Source organism: Thamnophis sirtalis, unplaced genomic scaffold (assembly GCF_051295495.1).
Source record: "Thamnophis sirtalis isolate CommonGarterSnake01/CBP01778 unplaced genomic scaffold, rThaSir2_p1.2 scaffold_11, whole genome shotgun sequence".
Classification (NCBI taxonomy): Eukaryota; Metazoa; Chordata; class Lepidosauria; order Squamata; family Natricidae; genus Thamnophis; species Thamnophis sirtalis.
Window position 1 is genome coordinate 45,617,622 of NW_028261391.1, and position 26,271 is coordinate 45,643,892.

The 26,271-nt window shown below is 39.6% G+C and overlaps 1 protein-coding gene across 3 annotated transcripts in view; it reads left to right on the plus strand.

The window, feature by feature from the left end:
* FBXW4 (F-box and WD repeat domain containing 4) overlaps positions 1–26,271 on the plus strand; it is a 95,227-nt gene that overhangs the window by 58,537 nt on the left and 10,419 nt on the right. For 2 of the 3 annotated variants that reach the window (XR_015698048.1, XM_014066761.2), the window contains exon 6: positions 5,738–5,803. The exons of the other annotated variant lie outside the window; for it this stretch is intronic. Coding sequence is in view for 1 of the 2 variants with exons in the window: in XM_014066761.2 (XP_013922236.2) it covers positions 5,738–5,803 (66 nt within the window). In the remaining variant the exon portion in view is untranslated. The remainder of the gene's footprint in view (positions 1–5,737; positions 5,804–26,271) is intronic. 3 annotated transcript variants of the gene reach the window in all.

Here is a 26,271-nt window from a genome sequence, read left to right on the forward strand (position 1 = left end):
ACTGTTTTATTGCCTGTGGCTGTAATAATACTTAAATTCATTCCTCCACTCATGTGTGGCTGCCTCAGATTATCATCCACACTTGTTGTCTAATGCCTTCCCACCCTTCTCTGTTCAGGTTTCCTCTAGGAACTTCAAGGAGCATAGAATAACTAGATCTTGCCATGGCTTTCTACAAATGAACCATAATTAGCATTGTCAAGAAGCCCTACTATGTGCTTTTAGAAACTACATATGACTTTCTACCAGATGCTTTCCTTCTACATGATCATCCCAAAAGCTAGTTGACAAGGTTATTGATTGTTTCCCCTTGACGGTACCAATAAAACTTGTTATTTTTCATCTGTAGTTTCTGTAATCTGATTTCAAAACCTTCCTTTTGGGCTCCTAAAATTTCTTGCCCATATGAACTTTTGCCACATACTGTCTCCATGATGGGAGATGAAAACATTGAGAAGGGAATTATAGTTTGGATGCCTAGTGCAAGAGACGCAGAAGAAAATATCTAATTTAATTGAAAAGGTTATCCAAACATAGAAAGATTGTAGAAGTCAGCTAACGATGCTCATGTTTCCAATCTATTACAACAGGTTCCTTTGCAATAGCTGCACAAGCTCAGCCTGAATCTACTGATTCTTTGGAACCTGAAGTAAAGGGATTCTAATTTGGGGAACAAGGCAACTGGTAGGGTTACTACCAACAGAGAGATATAGCACCCTATGCCCAAAGCTGTGGGAGGAGCTTTGAAAAATGAGAGATAAATGAAGAAGATGCAACATTAAAGTTCTTGCTGGTTGTTTGTTCTTAGGGGGACAGAGACAATTCTCCTCTGCATATCCCCTACCCATCCCTAAAGGGAAACTGTGGAACGGAAAGAGTTGCTGAATAAAATGTAAGTGTTAAAAGTTCTCTCAGAATCTTCTGCCTACTTTCTGTAGGAGATAGAAATTACTTTTGCCCAAACAAATTTCCTTGTTAGTTGTGGAAGATTTGTCCAATAAAATAATAGATGGAGATTGAGGAATATTTCGAATGTAGAAAATCATTATTGTACTTGGAAAGAATTTGTTTGGAATAGGGTGTTCCTTCTTAAACACCTTAAAAATAATAGAGGAACATTGAGGGGCATTTCTAATATGGAAGATTAAATTAAACCAATTTAGGATTGAGCAGAGATTAAAATATTTGAGATACCTATATTTTCCCAAAATCAGTTTGCAAGAGATGAGCGGGAAAAAATACCTGACTTGATATTGACTTCTTCATTATCAATATATTTAGGAAGGAATGGGTGAAGTGATTGTAGATATGCCATTCTTTGCATGATGAATTTATCTGGAGGGTGCAGCGTCTAAAAAAGAATATGTGGATCTAAATATATTCAGGGCATGTAATTCTATTGGAACTTTTCTTCGGAAAGTTTTTAATACCAATTCTATTTCTTCATAACAAAACAAAATATATAATGTTAGAGGAGCAAATGACATCTTCTTCCTTGTAATTACAATTCAGACAAAAAAACAAAAGTTAATTCTTTGTGCTAACAACAAAAGTTACAGTTGTGGAAGTGAAATGCGACATAGGACCTTATATTTGTCCTCAATATTAGAAATTATTTTTATAATTATGAGAACTTTCATATTCTTCTAGAATGGGAAGAATTTGTGGCTCAGAATCTGTGTAGTTTGCGGGAAGTTTGCAATTTGCAAGCCAAGCCACCAAGAAATTTCTAATCCCGATCACAACAGGCTATACAAGCAGAATAGCAGGGATTAGTGTTGATGGTCTCCACCCCTCTCTTCAGTCCTATTGACATACCTTGATGCTAATTTAGACCTGTGCAGCCACTGGAAGGATGTTGCATACCTTCTTCTGAAAGACCTATGTGTCTGTTTTGAGCAAGGGAGAAAGAGAAAAAGCAAGACAGAAATCTTAAAAACTGAATTGCCCACTTCAATGATTTCCAAGCTGCTATTATGTTTCTAACCACGGTAATTGGCTTTACCATTTATTAATGGCTTATGCTAAAGAGACAAAAAGAGACAAAATTCAGGATTTTTTTTAGTTCCATTGAGTACAAGACTGCTTGCTGACTTGGGGGATCAATTGATGTGCCGCCCTATATTTAAGAGCTTGCAGATGTTCTGAAGACTTATCTTAGCCCATGAGGTGTGGAATGAAATCTTGTGTTTAGACATTTTGGTGAAAAGAATATGCTGCTAGCTGATGCATAAAAAGCAGCTCAGGTTCTTGGCATTCTCAATGTAGATCATAATGAAGCAAAATCCAAAATGTTAATATGTTTATGTCCTCAAAATGTGATGGAGAACTTATAAATTCTAGAAATATACTTGCCTTTCAAGAATATGTATATCCAGTACATCTAAGCACAACAACTTAGGGATAGGTGGTTTAATGTGTGAACTGATTACATTTTATCAGAATTTCTAGACCTAACAAATATTTTGAATGGGAATTCTTTGACTTTACCTCTTAGATAGATAGTTATGAATATAAGTTTTAACTTCTTTAACTACATTACATAGCCCAGTAAAATGGAGGGTCAGTTCTGATCCATATAGTACTACATAATGTAGATACTTTTTATTCTAGAGAGAAGGGCACATATAAAGATCAGTATTTAAAGAACAAACCTATAAAATTCCATCCAAGTTATGCTTTGAGAAAGAACCGATATAAAATGTTTTACTGATGATATAAAAGTCTTATCAATAATGGCCAAAATAGATAAATCATGCAGCAGTAAATGTTGGAAGCTTCACAAAAGAAAATAAGAAATTCTTAAGAAGAAATATTCTATCATAATGTGGTGGATAAGTAACCCCCCCCCCAAAAAAAAGTATTGGAAAAATATTGACGCAGATAATTTTAGGAATCAAATTGCAAATGAAACCTCTTTTTACAAAGAAATTAGGCATAATTCATGAATGAGAGCCTGTTGGATTAAGGCATTAGGCTAGAAACCTGGATGCATTGAGTTCTAATGCTGCCATAATCACAAGGTAAGATCACTTTGGGTCAATCACTTTTTATCAGCCCTAGGAAGTTGGCAACTGGCATGTATTTATGATGGTTGCAATGTCTTAGGGTCATGTGATCACTTTTTGCAACCTTCTAACTAGCAGAGTCAGTGGGGAAGCTAGATAACAACAGTGTTACTAACTTCACAATGTCAGTGATTTACTTAACAACTGTGGTAAGAAAGGTTGTAAAATGAGGCAAAACTCACTTAACAACTTTCTTACTAAGCATCAAAAATTTTGGTAGGGGTACCAAAATAATAGGGGTATTTTTACCTTTTTCTTCTTTTTGGACATTTATAAACAATAATAGTGGACCTGTTGACATTAAAATTTATACTTTTTATATAATAAAAAATTCAGTATATTCTGCATGAAACTTGTACTAATGTTATCAGTAATAATTGTGCAAGAGATCAAAGCTTAATGCATATAAAAAGGATATATAATGTATTAATACAGATGGATTCGGAAACAGAATTAGTTAAAGATTGTATGATAAAGTGGGCTCAAAACATTGAAGAACCAATAATGTTGGATACATGGGAAAGAATCTGGGTAAGAAATGTGAAATTTACACAAGCTCAAAACCTGAGAGAAAATTTTTATAAGATGTTCTATAGATGGCATTTAGATCCTAAAAAGCTGGCTTCTATGTATCTGAATTTACAGCCTAAATGTTGGAGATGTGGCTCTCTCGATGCTACATATTTTCATATATGGTGGACCTGCCAAAAGGTTAAGGCATTTTGGATAAAAATATGGTGGATTATGCAAAATATCTTTAAAAGAAGGATAAAGTTTACTCCTCAGTTATTTTTACTAGGTATAAGTATTGACTTTACAGTGGTAGAGACTAACTTGATTCTGCACCTAATAACGGCAGCAAGACTGTTGGTGGCGCAATACTGGAAGAAGGAAGACTTGCCTACAATTCAAGAATGGACATTGAAAGTTACAAACTTAGCCGAGATGGCTAAAATATCGGCATATCTTAAAGATCACTCAAATGAGAGATATAAATGAGACTGGAAAAAATGGATTGACTATATACAAAATAAATATGGGACCAAGAAATTCCAATTAGCCTATGCTTAAGATCAGAAATGATTTAAATTGTTTAAAGTTAGCTCAGCAAGAAGAAGCTAAGATCAAGGTAGAGATGTCATTACTTTCTTTATTTCTTTTTTCTCAATAGATTTTAGACTGTGTTTGTTAAAAATACATACCGTGTACGGGTTCTGGGAAGTCGGGGGGGGGGAAGGAGGAGGGGGTTGGGGGGAGGGTGGAGGGAGGGAGGGGTATACATTAGGCTAGACAAGAATTTGGTGGTAAACTAGAACTATTTTGACACACAAAAAAATTGTACTTCGATGTCTCACTGATTGAGGAATGATGTTTGTTTTAAAAGAAAATAAAACTTTTGAGAAACAAGAAAAAAAAGTAATAATTGTGCAATCCCAGTCAAGACCTGTTTATTCACAAACATCTCTTGAAAATAAATCTTTGTTTTAAATGTTATAAATACTATAAACATTTTTTAAAAATGGTATATAAGGATTATAAGAGTAACAACAATAATTATACAAGTGTAGTTAATGTAATTTCTTAAAAGTCAGAAATGTTATAGTTTTATATACAGCATGTATATGTATGTGTGTGTGTGAATACATGCATACATACTCTTTAAAATTGTTAAAGTTTTCTTAATAGGAAAAGGAAAAATATAATTGTACTAATAGATTATATTTAGAGAGCTTAAACAAAGTGCAACTTTGCATTTAATCTTTCCAACCCAGCTGTATTCCTATGTAATTCACCCTATCAGTACCAATTTTGTTTGTTCTACCTATCTACCTACTTACCCATTCTATCTATCTATCTATCTATCTATCTATCTATCTATCTATCTATCTATCTATCTATCTATCTATCTATCTATCTATCTATCTATCTATCTATCCTATCTTCTATCGCACATCTTCCTCAGTGAAGGACTATGGCTGGTATACAAACAAAAATGTTAAAGCATAAAAACTGAATATAAGACATTTTAAAAAAAGGCAAGGATTGATAAAATTCATTATTAAATATAAATTAAAAGGGGGGAGGGCCTTCAGGGCCCTAACCAACCCTATAGCTGTGTGCTCCTCTTTTAGCCCCAAGTGGCATGAAAGAGCCAATTCTTTAGATATTTCTAAAAGGCCAAGAGACATGGAGTCCCCCTTGCCTCTTGGGGGAGAATGTCCCAAATGGACCAATGTTATAGATATTAGGATGATTCATCTTGAAATAGTTTACTGACAGATGCTTCCCTTTTTTTAGGAAATGGATGTCATACAATCATTATGACACAGTTATGATTTTGTGTTCTGTGCATCAGAATTGATATTAAAATAACAATTTCCCATATTCCTTACTCCAGTTCTCCCTAATCATCTGCCCTCCAGTGATATTGGACTTTAATCCAATAAACTCAGCTAGCATGGAGGATTATACAAATTGGAGATGGTTGTCCTACTTAAATGACTTGACACGGACCTCTTGAGATTTGTACTATTCTTTCTTTGTTAAATTGTCAGGCATGGAAACTCTTATGTATTGCAATTCACAAGTCTTTGGCATATTCATTTACTTATAGCATAGATATTTAATAGCGATACAAATCTAATATTCCTTGTTTTCTTCTTTAATAGTTCATTTGTGACTGGAACAGCATGCTGTGGACATAATTCACCTTTGAGAGTCTGGGACTTAGGGAGGTAAGAATGGCATGAATAGGAACTAATGAAATCATTTAGTTCTTCTAAATAGGAGAACTAGGAGCCCTGGTGGCGCAGTGGTTAAAATGCAGTATTGCAAGCAAATTCTGCCCACAGCCTGGAGTTTGATCTTGACAGGGCTCAAGATTAATACAGCCTTCCTTCCATCCTAATATAATATACTAACCTTTTCTATGCTTTGTGTCTAATTTCCCTAGTTATTGGCTCTGCAAGGTCTTATTTTGTCTATTCTGCTATTTTGCTAACAGTTGGCTTGTCTTCTGTTTCTTTTCTGTCAAACAGTTCAATTATTAGTATAAATTTAATAGCCAATAATCCATTTTATTGGCATTATTGAATCTACATATATCAAGAAGTGACTAAATTTGGTTATTGCTATCATATTTGGTAGCTTATTGTGAATTCTTTTGCCATTTAAATATAAGGAATAAATACATGACATGATTTAAGATTTCTCACTCCCTGAGACACAAGTGCAACGATTCCCAGAAAAACGTTTTTGCAGAGCAGAATGCTTATAAAATTGATTATAATTCTGTGCTACAGAATAATATTATGGTTTCTTTACATTTAAGAAGGCTTAATCTAAATATTGCATTTAGACGATGTATGGGATGATGATGTTCAGTTTACTTCATATATCCAGTCTCCTTGCCCATGAACTTTTTCTGGGTTGCTGCACATAAAAATAACAACTCTTATAAGGCAAATAGGGAGTGGCTATGTCACCTTTTCTGCCTTTCCCAAGGAAGCTTCCACAGATAATAAAGCTATGTAGAAAATAGGATTAAGGTAATGAACAGGCAGGATGAAGTTTGATCTTTCAATAAGGCAAAAGCCTGACTGACAGGCAAAGCTAAAGCCTGGGAGTCTAACCAATGAGATTCTTCTTACAGTGGGTGCAAATTCATGGATCCCTCCCTTTTCAGTTGTTGTAGTGGAATGCAGTATACCACTGGGCAGCCCCTCTTGGGCCTCTCAAATGGGGAGGAGTGGACATTGCATAATTTAGATACAATCTATAGTTGGTCAAGCATTCTCACATGAGGAATGGTTGCTGGTGAAAACTGGGCCTTTACACAGAAAAATGATCCTTTTGCGCTTTTTAAATTTGTTACTACATTACTTTTTTATTTGTAGATGCTTCTTTGGGGAGGACCATTGATCTTACGTTACAAAACTATGTCCATCTCCATCTCGATTGTTATGAGTAGTTTCAAGCATTCAATATAATGCAACATTCACTACTTTATTTGTGGTGTGATTTAAAGCATTGAATATTATTTCTTTCGAGCAGTTCTGTTTCTGAGTGATAGTACCTCCTCATTTTTCATCGTTATTCAAAAAGGATGTGGCTTTTTAGATTTTTGTAAAAATCCCATCTTTATTACTTTATAATTAATTCAAGGTGGCAACATACTTTCCATTTCCTCCTTCTATTTTCTCCACAAGAAGAACCCTGTGAGGCAGGTTGGGCTGAGAGAGTGACTAGCTTAAAGTCATCCAGCCAGCATTGATGCCTAAGGCAGGACTAGAACTCAGCGTCTCCTAGTTTCTAGGCCACTACATCACTACATCAAATTGGTTCAATTTGCCAGTATGCTATCAGATTTTTTGTTTATTTTTCTTCTATTTCTGTAACCCTCAACGATGTCTTAACTTGTTTCTCCTTGATATATGCCAGGTACGGATGTATGTATTTTCCACATTTTTATACCACTCCCTTGTTAAACACATTGTAGTGTTCCAAAATACCATCAATAACAATAAAATCCTTAATATCCTTCTCACAAAATCTGCATAAAATCCATTAATTCATAAAACTTAGGTGCCCCAAGTTAACAATTCAATCAAAAAACAAGTCAATGGATCATAAAATAAATCAATACAGAGTACTCATTCAAAGCACAAAGACCAGTCTTGGATTATCATATTTTAACACGTTATGAGAAAACCTAGTAGAAGTCTGTAATATTAGGAAAGATGGAAGAAAAAAAAGGAAGACCAGCAGCAAGGAGGATGGACTCTGTTACTATGGCATTACTGAACAGATCAGTTAAAGGCTCAGATTGAAGATTGGATTGGAAAATTGACTGAATTTGCAGAAATTATGAAACTGACAAGTTTGGTCAGAGAAAAAGTGGTACTTTTCTGAAAGACTGAACATCTTATATGGACTTTTTATTGAAAGAAGAAGAAATTGAATCGATAATCTCAGGATTTGCAGATGAAGAAGAGATTGGGGGAAATTTAAGATGATACTCGATAGAAGGGTAGAAGGCATAGCTCTGTTCTACTTTTTCTTATTTCTTTCTTTCTAGTTCTTATTTTATATTTTTGTTTTTGTTCATTCTGTATATTTTTACATTGAAAAAATTAAATATAAAGGATTAAACTGGAGACAGAGTGTCCTGGAGAATATCTTATCTGTGTGGTGGCTGAAAGTCAGCATCAACTTGATGGCACATTATCATTGTTAATGACTAGATAAAAGTCTGTTTTAAATGTATAGTTTTCATAGCCTTACAAAAATTCAGAAATATAAGGCCCTGGTGTGTGTCAAGGCACAGTGTATTCTAGACTAAGGATTACCACTGAGAAAAACAGGATCCTAGTATATGTATCTCTTATAGGGGCAAGATCTTGGGTCACTTTTTCTGAATGTTCATATAGGGTGGGCAGAATTATATAGCATAAGATGGACTCTGAGGTACTCTTCAGCTGCATCATGTGTCATCTTCAAACACAGCTCCATTAAGAGTGCATGATAATAATTTAGTTACATGGTAATAAGGGCATAGGTTATCATGCTCCAATAACAGCAAAGGCTCCCCTAGCTACAACTTTCATCTCCTATTTAAGCAAGAGCCATGAGTCACAAGTGAAGGACACCTGCTGTCAGGAGAGTAGAAGCTCAGCTAGAGCAACCACCAGAAATACTCTTCCCAGATGTCAGTCAGATGATGATTGACAACTATCATTGTCATACTGCTAGGGCTTAGTCTTATTTCCCCCAACCCCCTTACAACCACTGATATCTCCCAAGACTTCCACAGTATTTTGGGCCCATCAACAAACAAATGATACCTTATCCCAATTCTACCTCTAAAATCTGCTTAAGTTGATTTGACAACATATTCTCAAAAATTTTCCTCTAAAAAGGAAGAGTTAAAAGTTGTCTAATTCAGTTGAAAGCCTCTTTAGAAAACGGCTAATGCCATCTTTTTCAAGGTAGGTGGCATTGGGTCATCCTTTAGAGAAGCATTAATTACATCACAATTGCCTAAAAGGAAAGCGACAGCATGGCTCTGGTCACCAAGTGGCAGTGCTCATACTGCAGAGTTCCTATCCACTTTGTTAGTTTTTTTTCTTTCTATCCACTCAAAAGAATCCCATGTAACAATGCAGGATACTGCCCCTCTTATCTTACACGATTCTAGTCAAATGATATTGGGAACTGTATTAATACAAGTAACTTTGCCAGCAGAGAAGCCTGCAAATATATTTAGTTGGTCTGCAGAAGAAGTACCCTGTTTGTCCTTTCCTAAGAGTGTCTGAGTTACTTTGAACAGGGCAGCTGGGTGAGAATCTGAAGACTAAATAAGAGTGAAGAAATATATTACTTTGATAGTTTGAACTTGGGCTCTGCAAATCCAAGGATCTCACAGTCAGAAACTGAGAAGAGGCTTCACAGGAGCAATCTTGTTCAATACTCTTATCCTCTCCTTTTTTCAGAGATTGACCAATGTGACATGGAGCAGCCTACCAGAAAATCCCCAAGTCCTTTCAGAAAATCCTCAGACTCCATCGAGTGTCTGGAATAAACCATCCCAATTGCTTCATCACCCTTACTGTCCTCAGCCTGACCAGAAAATGCTCTGACTATTGGCAAAAATGAGACATTGCAATAAATTCAGATTATATCAACCACATCAAGCATATAGCCACCAACATGATTTGGGGGTAGAATGGCTCAGAACAAGCTTCTGGTTGTCCTTGTTGTCCTGAATTTCATTGTCAACTCAAATTCATTGCTCAAAGTATATATGTTGTAGTCCCTTAATACTAATAATCTCAGGGATTTGAACATCACTTGTTAAATGCTGTTGGGCAATGGCCCAGCTGGCATACCAACCCAACTTTACCTGTATAGCCCAGGTTTACATACAGGCACTCACACCCATTAAAGCAGGGGTAGGTTCTGGCAGGCACTACTGCCGGTTCGGTCATGGGCGCGCTGTGCATGCATGCACAGTGCAATAAAAATGTTCTGTGCATGCGCAGAAGCAAAAAACAAGATGGCGCTGACCAGAGAACCAGTTCAGGGGCGTGGCAGATCTGGGTCGCTTCCAGTGACCCAGACTGCAAAACTACTACTGGTTCGGCCGAACCGGTAGGAACCCACCACTGAACTGTTAATATTGCTAATCACTGTTGAATCTGCCTAATGATCACAACTATCCCTTGTGGTTTCTCCAGAAACTTTAGAAACTGAAAAACTCAAAAGGACAAGCTGAAACTGACCAAAACAAGTATGGATCTGTGTGCTGCTAAATAGATGCAAACACTTGAATATGTGTGCTTTCTTCTTTAAATATCTGTAGCAGTAAAACTGGCTGCTAGTGAATGTTAAGCCAGGATAAATATTCATCTGATCAAGGAGTCTTTTTTTTTTTGTACCCTTAATATTTACTCTGATATCATAGCTCAGTGTCATAGGGCTGTGTGCAGTGCTAAAGGAAGCATGTGTGGTTGATGAAAGAGCATGTGTTGGCAACTTCTGAAAGCAGCTGCATCTCTTCTTGGATTTCACAACTGCCCTTACAAGCTGAAGCATGGTCCTGGGAAAAGATGTGTTTGGCTTTAAGGAATAGTGAATGAGTACTGTGTTTATGGCCATGCACACTCCAAAGCACCTTTCCTTTTCCAGAATTGAAATACTACACATATTTAAATATATTCACAAAAATGGTATATTTAAAAGAACATTTGTTCTCTTTCCCATTCCTATAAATGCTCTTTTTAAAAAAAAAAAAGTAATTGTGACTGCCTTTTTTTCTTTTTTTAAAAAAGGAACCCTCTAATTTTTACATTTCCATTCTCAGTTTCCTTAATGCACTGAAACTGGCTTCATACTATCTCTGACATTCTGCCTGTTCAGGAGGCTGAATTCTCGGGGGAGGAAGGTGCAGCGGCTCAAAAGCCCTCTTCACCGGGACTATTTAACATTGCAAATTTCAAAACCATTTTGGACAAGGCCAAGCTGGCCACCCGTATGGGGTCCACTCCACCTGTTCAACCTCCTGCTGAACTGGATGAATTATCTGGGGATTTGTTTGAGGAACCGGTCTCAGTCCAGGAGATCATTCCTATTCCCAAGATGTTTCTTAATTTGGTTCAGAAACAATGGGTCCAGCCTGCTACTATGGCTACCCCCTCTAGCAATGATAAGAAGCTGTACACTGTGGATGCCAGCCTGGAGGATTTACTTAAGCTGCCTCCTATCGATCGTCCGGTAGCGGCCCTCACCTCAACATCGGTGCTTCCGCCTGATTTGTTAGAGGGTCTTAAGGCTGAGGATAAGAAATCTGAGAATGCCGGTCATAAGACGTACCAGGTGGCTGCATGGGCAATTAAGACACCTGCCTCGGCTTCCTTCCAGGGCCGCTCTCCTCTGGTTGAGGCGGTTAATGGCGAGGGTTCCAGTTAAGGATACCAAGTTAAGGCAGGAGATTAATAAAATCATGGCTGCCACCGAGTATACTGCTGATGCCACCCTCAGTGCGGCTAAGTTCGCTTCTTGGGCCCTGGCTTCGAATGTCACCACGTCTCTTATGGCTGAGGCATTGGAATGTGGACATGCATTCCAAGTGGAAGTTAGTTTCTGCCCCCTTCAAAGGGGTCAAGCTCTTTGGGGAGGTGTTCGATCCAGTCCTAGTGGAAAATAAGGACAAAAAGAAGGTGATGCCGTCAGTTTCTAGGAAATCCGATAAGAAGGGCTTTTACTCCTACAGGAGGCAGTCCTTTCAGAACTTGGAACCTTCTTCCAGTTCTGCTCAGTCGCATCGCCCATTCAACCAGCAGGCGGACAGGTCTCAGGACCGTCAGTCTTTTTGGCACAGGGGTCGCCAACCGTATTACTTCAGACACCCTTTTTGGGGGGGATCTGGCTCCTGCCCTTTCAGAAAGTATAAGTGACTGTCGGGAATCAGCTCCCATAGGAGGGCGGCTCCAATTGTTTCACGCCCAGTGGGAGCAGGTCACGTCGGACCAGTGGGTATTACAAACGATCTGACTGGGTCTCACTCTAGAATTCCTCTCTCTTCCTCCCCGTCATTTCATCAGGTGTCCCGTTCCCTCGTGCCCTGTCAAAAGATCCCTCATGGAACAGGAAATACGACATCTCAGGGAGATCAGGGCCATAGAGCCGGTACCTCCTGGTCAGGAGGGGACAGGGTTCTATTCCATCCTGTTTCTGGTCCCCAAAAACTCCGGAGGGTGGAGGGGGATCCTAGATTTAAAACGGCTAAATTATCATGTCACCTATCGGAGGTTCAAGATGCAGTCCCTCCAGTCGATCCTGGGCTGCATCAGGCCGGGAGACATCTTAACCTCCATAGACCTAAAAGAGGCCTACCACCACGTACCCATCCGCAAAGCCCACCGCAGATACCTGAGGTTCACTTACGCCGGTCAACACTACCAATACTGGGCCATGCCGTTCGACCTGTCATCGGCCCCCAGGACGTTCACCAAGGTCCTCGCAGCAGTGGCAGCGTTCCTCAGGTCGCGACCAGTAAGGCTGCACTGCTATGTAGACGATGTGCTCATTCAGTCGTCATCCCCTCGTCATCCCCCCAGCAGGCGGTCGAGGATCTGCAGTACACTATGCAGGTTCTCCGGAGTCATGGCCTTTCCATCAACTTGGGCTTCAGCATCTAGGAGCCATCATCGACACCGTCACCTGCCAGGTCTTCCTATCACCAGAGAGTGTGGAGAGCCTCAGGGAGATGGCCATACAGGTACAGCGGTTTTCTCGTGCCAAGATCGTGCTGCTGTCACAGCTCCTGGGCAAGATGATATCGTGCCTATCTATCGTTCCGTGGGCACATCTTCACTCTCGTCCCCTCCAGTGCCTCCTGCTGCCCTATCAAAGGGCCAACAAGAGCAGCTCACCGAGGCTCGTTCCGGTCTCCGTGAAGGTGCATCGCTCGCTCGGATGGTGGTTGTCTCCTGCCCTGAAGAAGGGGTCTCCGTTCAAGGAGCCGACTTGGCTCACCATCACGACATATGCCAGTCTGTATGGTTGGGGGCCTACTTCCACAACCAGATAGCTCAGAGCAGGTGGTCCTCGACCGAGGCATCGCACAGCATCAACTGGTTGGAGCTGAGGGCGGTCCGGTTGGCCCTGCTTCGATTTCAGATGGGCATTCAGGGTCATCACGTGCGGGTGCTGACAGACAACGTCGTGAGGAATGCGCATATCAACCACCAGGGGGGCACGCGGTCCAGGTCCTTGATGTCAGAAGCTGACGACGTAGGTCGGTGGGCAGAGCTCCATCTGCTGTCCATACAGGCGGAGCACATCTCCGGCACGGTGAACACCCAGGCGGACTGGCTAAGCAGGGCAACTGTTGATCACTCGGAGTGGTGCCTGCACCCGCAGCTGTTCCACAGCATAGTTCAGAGGTTCTGTTGCCCCCAGGTGGACCTGTTCGCAACAGCTGCCAACTCTCATCTTCCCAGGTTCTTCACCAGGTTCCACGACTCGAGGGCCGAGGGGGTAAATGCTCTTCACTGCCCTTGGCCAAAGGAACTGCTCTACGCCTTTCCCCCATTGCCTCTTCTTCCCAGAGTCATCAGGAAAATCCTGGCGGAGGCAGCGGAAATCCTTCTGGTAGCCCCCTTTTGGCCCAGGAGGACCTGGTTTGCCAGTCTGGTGAGTCTGTCCGTCCGAGACCTGTGGCGGATTCCTCCACATGAGATCTCTCTCTGCCAAGGGGCCCTTCTTCATCCAGAGCCTCAGTGGCTACAACTAGCCGTTTGGCACTTGAGAGGGATCTCTTAAGCATGGACAACCTTTCCACCATGGTGATCAGCACCATTCAGGCATCACGTCGTCCTTCCACGATTCGGATTTACGACGCCACCTGGGGGGCCTTTGTTATCTGGTGTTCTTCCAGAGGTGATTCAGCTTCTTCAGCTTCGATTCCTGTCATTCTGGAGTTTCTGCAGACGGCCTTGATAAGGGTTTGGCGCCTAACGCTCTTTGTCATCAGGTTGCCGCGCTCTCCACCATCCTGGCCCCTGAAGGTCACCTTTCTCTTGGCCGTCACCCCACCATTCACAGTTTTCTCAGGGGGGCGACTAACCTGAGTCCCCCGATGGTTCACAGATACCCGACTTGGGACCTTAATGTGGTTTTGCGGGCTCTGGTCGAACCGTCGTTCGAGCCCTTCCATTCGGCCAGCTTGAAACATCTGACCTTTAAGACCGTTTTTCTCATTGCCATCACCTCGGCTACCTTGTCTGGCTGGCTGCCTTGTCTGTCCGTGAGGATTTGTGCTTGTTTTACCAAGACAGGGTGATCCTTCGGCTGGACCCTTTTTTCGTGCCTAAAATAAATTCCTGGTTCCACCGGGCCCAGGAAGTCATCCTCTCTGACTTCTGTCCGCATCCGAGACATCCTCGCGAGGAGCGCTGGCACAAGCTGGATGTTCGCAGGACGCTACGCAGATACATCAAGCGTACAGCTAGTTTTCGACGCTCTGAGTCGTTGTTTGTATCCTTCCAGCCGTCTTCTCAGGGCAAGAAGGTCTCCTCGTCTACGATTGGCGGTTGGCTTAGGGCCTGCATAGCTCTTGCCCATGTTCTGCAGTCTCGACCAGTACCCAGTCGCATCACGGCACATTCGACCAGAAGTGCTGCTACCACCACGGCCTGGGTGACGCAGGCTCCCATTGAGGAGATTTGCAGAGCGGCCACATGGACTTCCTTATCTCTGTTTGTGCGGAATTATAAGTTGGACAAGTTTGCTTCAGCGGAAGGGGCCTTTGGGAGGTGTGTTCTGCAGGGTATTCATTCCAGCGGAGAGACCCTATCTGCTTCTGCTTCCCGCCCTAGTGACATTGAGCTTGGGTATGTCCCTTGCTTGGACTCTCCTGAGCAGCGCCCTGGAAAAGGACCATTGACTTACCTGAAGGGTCGTTTTCAGGGCGCTGTGAAGGAGAGTCCACCCCACCCTGGGGTCTGGCTCTGCTGTTATTGCGTTTGTTTCCTTGGATGTTCCAGTTGGTCTTGTTCCGGTTGTGTTTCTTGTTGATCCAATGTTGGACTTCTCAGCGCGCAACAGTTCCACGTCTTCATTGAAAAATCTGAGGATAATCAGCACCAGAGGCGTGGCTTAAAGTTTCAATTCAGCTCTGGGCAGTTTGGCTGTATTTAACCCTTGCTTGGACTCTCCTTCGCAGCGCCCTGAAAACGACCCTTCAGGTAAGTCAATGGTCCTTCTAGCAACATGTTGCAGATGTTGAAATGTTGTATCCCTTTTATCTGTCCCTCTTTAACCTCTTCCTGTAATTAATTTCTCTTGTTAGCTGTGCAAAGTAAGTTGGCCTGCTACCTATTCTACCTTTTGAATCTTTGTGACTGAGCATATATGGATGCTTTTGGCTTGCTTGGAAAGATTCTACCTCACCCACTACCCCAGGTAATAGTAATGGGCAGCAGGATAAAGATTTCATTTTTTTTTCTTTTTTACAATGGAAGAAGAAGAAACAAGGGAATGAAGGAAAGCCTATATGAAGAGAAAGACACAAATCTTTACCTTTCAGGCTCTTGGACTTGTTCTTTTTCATCTTTTTGGTGTTTTTTCTTCCCACCTTCAGATAAGAATGTATTGAGGTAGCTAGTATGCTACATTTAGTTTAAATGCTTATGTATTTGTATGTGAGGAAGCAGACTTGACTTACACTGACAGCAACGGTTTGAAGTTATCACTGAACTCCCCCCCCCCAAAAAAAAGTACTTGCAAAGTTCTCATAGCCATTTCCCTACCCAAAGTGTGACATGACCACATTTTGGGCTTTGGCAACCAGCCTTTATTTCCAGGCATTTGCAATATCCCATGTTCACATGGCCACAATTTACAATGTATTTGCTGAAAACCAGTGTGTATTTCCAGTTTTCAGCAAACAATAATGGGTTTGCTATTGACCCCAACATTTGCTTGATAGCCTTGGATTTGCTTAACAACTACCACACACATGGCGGTTTTAAAATAGAATTGGGTTTCGTGGGTGACTCATTTTACAACTGTCACAATTAGGACTTTAATGGTCAAGTACCATAACAATTTCAAGTTGAGTATTACCTACATATGCATATGAATTTGTGCATACTTGCTTACAGATGCATCTACATGGATGTTAGCATTATAGCAATAGCAATAGCAGTTAGACTTATATACCGCTCCATAGGGCTTTCAGCCCTCTCTAAGCGGTTTACAAAGTCAGCATATTGCCCCCAACAACAATCCGGGTCCTCATTTCACCCACCTTGGAAGGATGGAAGGCTGAGTCAACCTTGAGCCTGTGAGATTAGAACAGCTGAACTGCAGATAACAGTCAGCTGAAGTGGCTGCAGTACAGCACTCTAACCACTGCGCCACCTTGTATGAATTAGAAATTCATACAATGAGATTGAGATTAAGAGCACTAGGCCAGAAAGCAGAGACCATGGGTTTTAGTGCTTTAGGTAACTGGATAATTTTGAGCCACTTACTTTATTCCAACTCGAGGAGGAAGGCAGAAGAAAACCACTTCCAAAAACGCTGTCAAAAAGATTGCATGGGTTAGCAGTTGCTAGGAGTCCTGACTGACTTCTACACCAACCCATACAGAGCTATATCTAAACATTTTCCAAATGTTTTAATAGGAAAGTTCAACATGTCATACATAAAACTGAAACCTGAGTTGATCTTTTGCATCTCCTCTGTGGAGAAATGGATAAGCTCCGCACATATTTGGAATTTACATCTCGATATTGGTTAAGACAACCAAATTACCTTTTGTGTACAATTTTGTGAAAAAATAAATACACCCCATTGAAATTTTTGACTCTATCAATACATTTCAACATACAGATATGTGATCTTTATAATCAATGTTGATTATAACAATATATACTTATTGAAATAAGTAAACCCTATATTTATCACTACTTCAAATATCTAAAATCAGGTGCACCGGGAGCAGATTTCAGCCGCTGTTTCAAAGTATCCCATTGCAGCCCACCCATCAGATTTTGTAGCTAGTTGATTGAGCACAACAGTGAGAGTAGGAGCAACTTGAACTTCCTGCCAGCTTCCCTATTGACTTTGCTTGTAGGAAGCTGGCAGGGAGCATGGGAAATCACTCCTGTTCTTCAGTTGACCTTTGCAACTTCCTACCATTTTCTTGGAAAGAAGGGAAATAAAGGGAGCCACAGATTGTGAGGAAAATTGCATACCTATCACAGCATATCCCTAAGATCGGCCTCCCTCCAGGGTGGAAAAGGACCCATCGACTGGCAGCATGTTCCAGCCAGCCTTATCCCACCAAGAGGCATGTGAGTCATTATCTCATGGTTCGCTTGCTGCCCACTTCTGTTAAAGGATTTCAAATTTCAGCCTTGGTTCCAAAGCAGCCAATCACTGCTTCCCTAATGAACCTTTCCACCAATCAGTTGAGTGAAGGGGCTAGAGGGAAGTGGGAAGGGAATATGCCCCTCCCACCTTCCCTTGTGCCACATATCCTATGGGTTTCCGGGAAGTGTAGTTGGAAGGTGGAATAATGCTGAAGCAGCCATAACTTCCTCAAATTTCATTCCCATGGGAGTCATGGTTCCTAGCATTTTGTAAGTTGATTCATTTGATTTATTTTGATTCAGTAATTGTTACCCTATACCCAGTGATGGCAAAAAATTTGAGCTCGGTGCATCAAAACTTAGGAAAATTCCTAACTTGGCTGTTGCTAGTGTGTCTTTTTCATTCACACATATACCCTGAACAAAAGAGAAACATTTGTACCTCACTCCCAATCCTTAAATGGAATTTCATTGATTCCTGTGAAACAAGTTTTCAAGTAAACATGTACTACCACCACAGCTTTAATGTGTCCTAGGGAGACTTGAACTTTCTTTTATTTAGCTGCTCTTTGTAGCATGGAGAATTCTTTTTCTACACATAAAGAACTAGAATGCCCTTGAGTTTTTCTTGAATTAATGACTTTTGACCCTCTCCATTCTTTTTTTGGCTTCCATTCCCTTGCTTACAGAGCATTTCTATGACACCCTAAATAAATTATCTTCCACTATATATGAGGAGAGGCTCTTTGGTTCTGAGCAGATTCATGTTGATAAAGCATTGTAGCTGTTTCTTTAGATAATAAGGGAATAAATAAGCATCTAAATATGGTACCAGGAACATAATACTTTGCTCCTGGGTCTGGCTGTCTGTCTTTCTTTCTTTCTTTCTTTTCTTTCTTTCCTTCTTTCTTTCTTTTTCTTCATTTTTCTTTCTCTCTTTCTCTGAGACCTCCAAAGACTCAGACTGTTCAAAAAGAAGCTATACAGTGGCTTATTCTCACACAACTCCCTACCAATTCTCTCCCCATTTGAGAGAATTCCCCCACCTTCAAGACATTCTTCACATTCTTTGCAGAGAAAAAGGGTTAAACGTCTGAATTTGGGGGTCACCATGTTATACAAATTGCAATCTAATAGTTTTTACAAGAACACACGTGTGCTTAAAAAAAGGACCTTGGGTAAGAAAGGCAAGGAGACAGACAGTTTGCTTTGTCCTTTCTCTCCTGAATGTTTCTTGCCATTGTCATATTGCTGTGTCTCTCTTCCCCCTTTGCTTCTGGGAGGGGGAGAATTGGTTTGATAGTTAAATTGGCCTGTAAAGCAGAAGGACTTAGTGCCATTTCTGTTTGTTTTCCCAAATAAAAGCCCCAGAGGGGTCTCTTTTGCATCATTTTGGCTTTATGTGAGGAAACTGCCTTTTTCCCATCGCTAGCTTGTCAGTTTATCCTCTGAACTTAACCTTACGACAACCAGGACAACAAAAATGTCCAGGGTCTTAGAGCCAGGAAAGGTAAAGAAATTGTATCTCTTTATTGGATCCTTTAAAGTGTGTGTGGGCTAATTCAGAGTCACCAGAAGAAAAGAGGGCAAAAGCTTTCTCTATCTCCATCGGTGCAGCTATCATTACAATCCTAGCCAAACTAAAGACATGTATGCCTCCAGCTGGCAAAAGGAAGCATTATAAATTAGGTGCTGTCTAGAGTTAACTTTTTTCAGAGAAGACATTGCTGTAGAAAACTACAATAGTTATTGTTGTGCCCAAGATTGTTTTTCATGCTTATCCTTTTATAAACAGTCTTGGAGTACTTGTTAATTTATTAATAAACTTTTAGCTAGGAGTTCATCAAAGTAAGAGATTGCTTTTTCTTCTGATTTATTGTTTTTCATGAAGTTTATTAGAAATAGGCATTGCAAATAAAAGCAAATAAAAATGACACGTGCCAGGAGAGATACCTGGTTTTAAAAAGTGGCACAACATGGCCCTATATAAAGTGTTTTATTTATTTATATACACACACAGACACATGCTCCTGGAACGTGATAGATCCTGACTCCTGTTCACTGTTGTATTTGATGGAGAAAATAGTATTTTCTATATTTTATGTTCTTTAACTAAATGATTCCTGCTCTCTTTAACTATCCTTCCAATTCTTCTTCTTTCAATAAAGGAGCAGGAATCATTACTTAAAACTAAATGTTCAATTAGAATTACAAAAATTAGTCTATACTAAAATATTTATAAATTATTTATATTATTGCATATTAATAAACTATATGATTACATGATTGAAAATATTTAAGATGTGCATTTTGGGTATGACCACACAGAATTAGCTTGGTGGAATTCTTATTCTAGTGCTTTATCCTTTTGGAAACGTGAATGAAAAATAATTGTAGGAAAAGTGATACTGTCTTCATATAAGACAGGGTTTTGTTTCAAAACTTATTTTTAATTTTTGAAATGTTGTAAAAGACATGCATTGCTAATGTTGACTTATTTATATCAAAATTACTATTCTTAGGTATTCACACATAAATAGTGAATTTAAATCAAAACCGTATCATTGGGTTATTAGTACATCCTGATAATGAAAATAAAGAACAGGACAAAAAAACCCAGCACTTTTATATGTTCAAAGAAGCATATTTGTTTTCCAATCAAAAGAATGGAAATGGAGAAAATGCAGGTGATCCTCCAGAAGCTTAGAAAGGAGAAAAGAATATTCTTTCATATTTGCAAAATTGTAATATTCACTTGCTCATCAAGAATAAATAAAAATTCTACAAAGTGTATAGACATTTCACAAATAAACCCTTGCAATGTTACTTAACCAACCACTGTGGGCTAGCTAGAGATGTGGAATTTAAAAGTAATTGTATTAAAATAGATTTTTGTCTGTGAAAATACATGTCTGCCTGAATGATTGTCAAATTCTATAAGACACACTATTAATGTCTCAGAAAATGACTAGAGCTCACCTTTACACAATGAAGTACATATATTCAACAACAAAGATAAGAAATCCAGTAACAAAGCTTTTACCAACTCATTTGATTCTGTTCTGGTTGTGAACAGTATGCAATTTTTTTCAGTTAGTGAAATTTGCTGTTTAAGCACCATTTCAAGAAGAATACTATTGTGGCAAATTAGAACAAACTGATTCCTCCTCCAGATGACTGTGTATTCAGCACTCCAGCTATTGAGCAGGCAACCTTTTGACTTTGTTAAGATGATAACTATGCTACTTGAAAAGAACTTGGGTGGTAGTGAAAGATACAAGAGCTTCTTATCAACTGAAAAGAGACATTATTGGTAGGAATTCAGGTATTTTTGTAGTATTTATGAACAGAAAAAATACTTTTAAGTGTAGATTTAAGATAATTTAAGAACCTTCTCTTCCATAGACTAGTCAGATGATGTTCAACTAATATAGGATGAAGTGGGATTATGATTTACCTCTCTGTGATCTATAGAACTGAAGGGGTTGATTGTTTGTGCCAGCTGACCCACATGAGCACTTTATAAGTACTTATTTGAGTGGTTAAATCAATTTGTCAACTGGATCTTATTCCCAAGGTTTATTTACCATAATAGCTCAAAAGACAAATGAACAAGTGTCCAAAAATAATACTTTGAAGAATTGTTAGATGGAAGAAATGGCAAGCTGCTTTTCTCTCTTTCATTCACCCCACAATATGCAGAGCAATAATTTCTCCAGTTCTGTTGCTCTTTAATTTCCACTTTTTTGCTGACTTAAATTTTGCAAAGAAATCTCTTGCGGCTGAATCCTACCTTGTAATCATACAAGCACATTCTGGTTTTATTTTTTTTTCTGTGGCTCTATTGCATATAACTATGATTTTGGTCTGCTTATTTTATTTCTGCCCTAGTACATTTTACAAATATTTGAAGAAATAGACTCCATCTTAATAACACTTTATGATACAATAATCCTGTTCCTGGAAAGATTATTGCATTTGCAAATACTATAGCTAACTTTTCTAAAATAATTTTATACATAAATGAGAGATCTCGGTGTTAACTCTTAGGAAAATAAGTTAAACTGTTTCCATCTGCCAGCATCTTCGAATTTTATTCTTTTGCTGCCTGGAATATAGGTGAGATGTGTGATGAGGAAGCCAAGTCTGGGACACAAGAGAAAATAAGCACTTGTAAATGCTGAATATCTCTTGCCAGGAGAAAGCAAGCTCCTGTGGACATAGTTACAGTATAGACCTCACAGTAATGGGATCTTATAAATGGAAATGTAGATTATACCAATGTTATGCTTCCAAACTGAAATGCCTTCCCTACCCCAGTGGCAAGGCCTCTATCATGCTAGATGAACCTCAGTCAGCATCTGCCTGTCTTGTCTGGGAATAAAGCAGCTTTCTGAAACTGTCAGTCATAGGGTTTTAAAAACGCTGTCTTCCTCCCCCCCCCTTCTTTTTCTTTGTAAGAAAAACTGTTAACAAAATTTGGTAAATGAGAAAGGGCAGTTATTTATTTAGCACTATTATGAATCCTCTGTGTCTTGCCTTCTAATGTTGATTAGTGTAATATCAAAAATTGTGATGATAGTGATATTAATCCTAAAAGTTGAAAGTGTTTAGCTATTTCTCTCAAATTGGAATAAACCAGGCAAACAAGAATTTAAAATCAGTATCCTATATAGAACAATTTACATGAAAGCCCCCATTTCTGCATGTGTGGATCTTCTATCATACCAATTCTTGCTTTTAAATCTCTTGGTGACATAAACTAAAAAATATCCTATTTTATTCTATTGCCCATTTTCTTTTTTTTCTTTTTGTCCATTCTGTTGAATACTGAAAAGAGTAAAGAGTAATGTTCCTTAACTGACGAAAAGTGCCAACTGAAATGATAGAGTAGCATTAAAATATGCAAAAGGAGGCCTGTTGCCCTCCTGAGTTGAACTGTAGTTCTCATCATCCCTAACTATAGGTGCAATTGGCTAAGGCTAATGGGCTTAGGGAATCCAACATATAGAGGGTCACATGTTCCTCATACTAGACAAAGAGGCATCTGTCTGCTTTATGAGCAATCATGTACATAGCATTTTAGACTTTTTTAAAAAGTGATTTTTCTCCCCAGATTTTGGAACTGGAATGTGGAGAATATGTCTGATAACTTTTACTGCCACATTTCCCATCTGATCGATCCACTTGGTTTATTTAAGCAGATAGAAATATGTTTTCAGTTCATCAAGATGCTTTTGCCCTATAGATAAAGAAGCACCCCTATTAATTGTTCCCCATTTTAAGGGAATAAAGGAAGCCAAGGCTCAGCATTTCTAGCACTAGGCAGAGGAAGGAATCCAAGCTGCACTAAGATAGATGGCTCTGTGAGCCTGTTTACCTGGTCACAATTACTGGGCCTGGTGCCTAGGATTTCTATTCTGCCTCAGTTTTCCAGTTTCTAACCCAATTGTAATTTTTTCTTCTTCAGAGCCTCTTTTTTCTAAGATGATGAGAATTCTACTTCTTACTTCCTTTTTTAATTATAGATGCCTTTACTTCTTGACATAGGTTTGTAAAGCAAACTGTCTATACTTCTTCCCTCCAAGAGTTAATATTTTAACAGCTTGTCCAGCGATTCCTGCCTTGAGAAATACAAAGTAATAACACAGCACCCCTGGATTCAGGTTTCAGAATGGGGGAGAGAGATGAGGATTAATTCCTATACTTGATGTTAAAGCTTGCCCGAGAGGTTTGCTTTGGGGGGAGCATTGCTAGGGCCGACTGGTCTTGCTAAATGGTTGCTAAGGCCCTGGCATTGAGGTTAATGGAGTGGCCCACAGTCACGGTCACGGAGGGAATTACACAGCCACAAAGAAATTGTTATTCTCTGTAATCTGCTCTTTGGAGAGCGACTGGGGGAGATGGACTGGTCCCAGCATGCTGTCGGTACTGTGATCACAGAAGCGTGTTGGCTCTAGTGAACGGGTAGGGCTCACCTTCTGATCTGGGGGATACCAGTGCTGCTGGTACTAATCTGCTTTCTCAGCAATTTTGCTCCTCTGACACAACGGTGTTTACTTGTTTGAACATCTCCTGGGACTCTATTTCACCTATTGTGTGGTCTTTATCCCCCCCACCCCACCCCCATGGAGCTTTAGCCCAGATTACAGATGGAATTAGGCCTCTGGCTCGGGTGCCCCAGAAAGACTGATATGGGATCAAGGAGCAGAAAGTAACAAAATAACTAGGGGGGGGGGGAGTTGTTGCTTTAGGGAGTGGAGGCTGTATTGTCCCATGAAGCGAGGGCCAGTGCACTAGTCTGAAAAGGCGTTCAGTGCTTTGTGTCCAATTCTGATTAGACTGTTAGGGAGGAGGAGGAGAAGGGCTGGGAACATGGGAGTTTTTAGTGGCTGAATGAGCTTCATTGGATGCTGTTGTCTGAATGTTAGTGAGAATTGTGGCAGCCTGGCTTTCTCTTGTAAAGGAGATTTGGGGAGGGGAAGGACAGATGGGACATATTGGTTCTCAATTAGGAGCATGCATTAATTAATCAGAGAACCCTGTGCCAGACTGACCTTTTAAGGAGCCTACTCAGCTGTCTTTATCCCAAATCCTCTGTTCCTTCAATTCTTTTGTTTTACATATGCTTTTTATAGTGTTGTATTCTTTATTTGCCCTGGGGGCATCTAAAACCTAAAATGTATCCTACATCTGACCTTTCTAAATAATAATAATAATAATAATAATAATAATAATAATAATAATAACAACAATAACAATAACAATAATAATAATAATGAAACTGTTGATCACATACTCAGCTGCTGTAAAAATATCGCGCAGACTGATTATAAATTGCGGCACAATTCAGTAGCACAAATGATCCATTGGAATTTGTGCAAAAATTATAGTATTAAAACAGCAACAAACTGGTGGGAACATCAGCCTGAAAAAGTCACCGAAAATCAGATGGTCAAGATCTTGTGGGATTTCCGTATACAAACTGACAAAATACTGGCGCATAATACACCAGACATCACACTGGTTGAGAAAAATAAGGTCACAATCATAGACATCGCAATACCAGGTGATAGCAGGGTCGCCGAGAAGGAACATGAAAAAATAGCAAGATACCAGGACTTAAAAATCGAAATTCAACGACTATGGCACAAACCAGCAGTGGTAATTCCAGTGGTAATTGGCACACTGGGTGCTATTCCAAAAGCACTGGAATTACATTTAAAACAGTTAAAAATTGACAAAATCACCATCAGTCAAATGCAAAAAGCCGCACTGCTTGGATCTGCACGCATATTACGAAAATACGTTACGACGTCCTAGGTCCCTGGGTGGGGCCCGACTAGTAACCAATGCCAAATCCGGTGAAACAACTGGCCGCTGTGATACAATTGCATAATAATAATAATAATAATAATCAAGGAAGCAAAGTGGATACATGACTTTGAGAAAAGCATTGGCAACAAACAAATGCAAGTATTAGAAATAACAACTGAGATGGTCAAAAATCGAGTTAAAAAGGTAAAGAATTGGACATCACCTGGAAAGGACCAATTACATGGTTTCTGGCTCAAATATCTGACCAGTTTACATGCAATATTGGCCAGGCAACTGAATGAAATTTTACAAAAGGGCCAAATTGATGAATGGTTGACAACTGGAAAAACATACTTGATTCAGAAAGATGCAACTAAAGGAACAACACCTGAAAACTACAGACCAATAACATGCTTGCCAACAACTTCAAATTACTCACAGGCATTATTGCAGATAACATGATGGATTATTTGGAAACAAACAACATCTTGCCAGTAGAGCAAAAAGGCAACAAAAGAAGGAGCAGGGGCACAAAAGATCAGCTCCTAATTGATAAAATGATATTAGAAAATTGTAAGAACAGAAAAACGAACTTGAATATGGTCTGGATTGATTACAAAAAGGCATTTGACTCACGGCCACATAGTTGGATCATAAAATGCTTAGAAACAACTGGCATTAGCAATAATATTACATCCTTTACTGAAAAGGCAATGAAACAATAGAGAACTGAGTTGGCAGTAGGGAATGAGATCTACGGAATGGTTAATATCAAGCGAGGAATTTTCCAGGGTGATTCACTTTCACCTCTTCTCTTCATCATCGCAATGATCCCACTATTGGTAATCTTAAAAAAAAAATGAAATTAGGCTACCAAAGAGCCAAAGAAACTGAAAAAATTTCGCATTTACTATATATGGATGATTTGAAACTCTATGGAAAGTCAGAAATAGAAATCCAATCATTGACAAACACAGTCCGAGTATTCAGCACCGATATTTCAATGCAGTTTGGCATGGAAAAATGCGCCACTGTATCCATAAAAAGGGGCAAAATCACTGCATGTGAGGGAATTGAAATGCCCAATGGCCAATTAATTAAATGCAAAGAAAATGAAGCCTACAAATACTTAGGCATTCTGCAGTTGGATAACATCAAGCATGGAGAAGTAAAAACTATTGTCAGGCAAGAGTACACCAACAGAGTTAGGAAAATTTTGAAATCTAAATTGAATGGTGGAAATACAATCAAGGCCATAAATACCTGGGCAATACCAGTTATAAGATACACAGCTGGTATAGTTAACTGGACACAAGCTGATTTGGACCTTTTGGACCGAAAAACCAGGAAACTAATGACAATGCACTACAGTTTACATCCACGTAGTGATACTGATAGACTCTACCTGCCCCGAAAATCAGGTGGCAGAGGATTATTACAAGTGAAGCAAACAGTTGAAGAAGAAAAACATGCACTGGCTGATTATTTAAAAGAAAGTCAAGAAC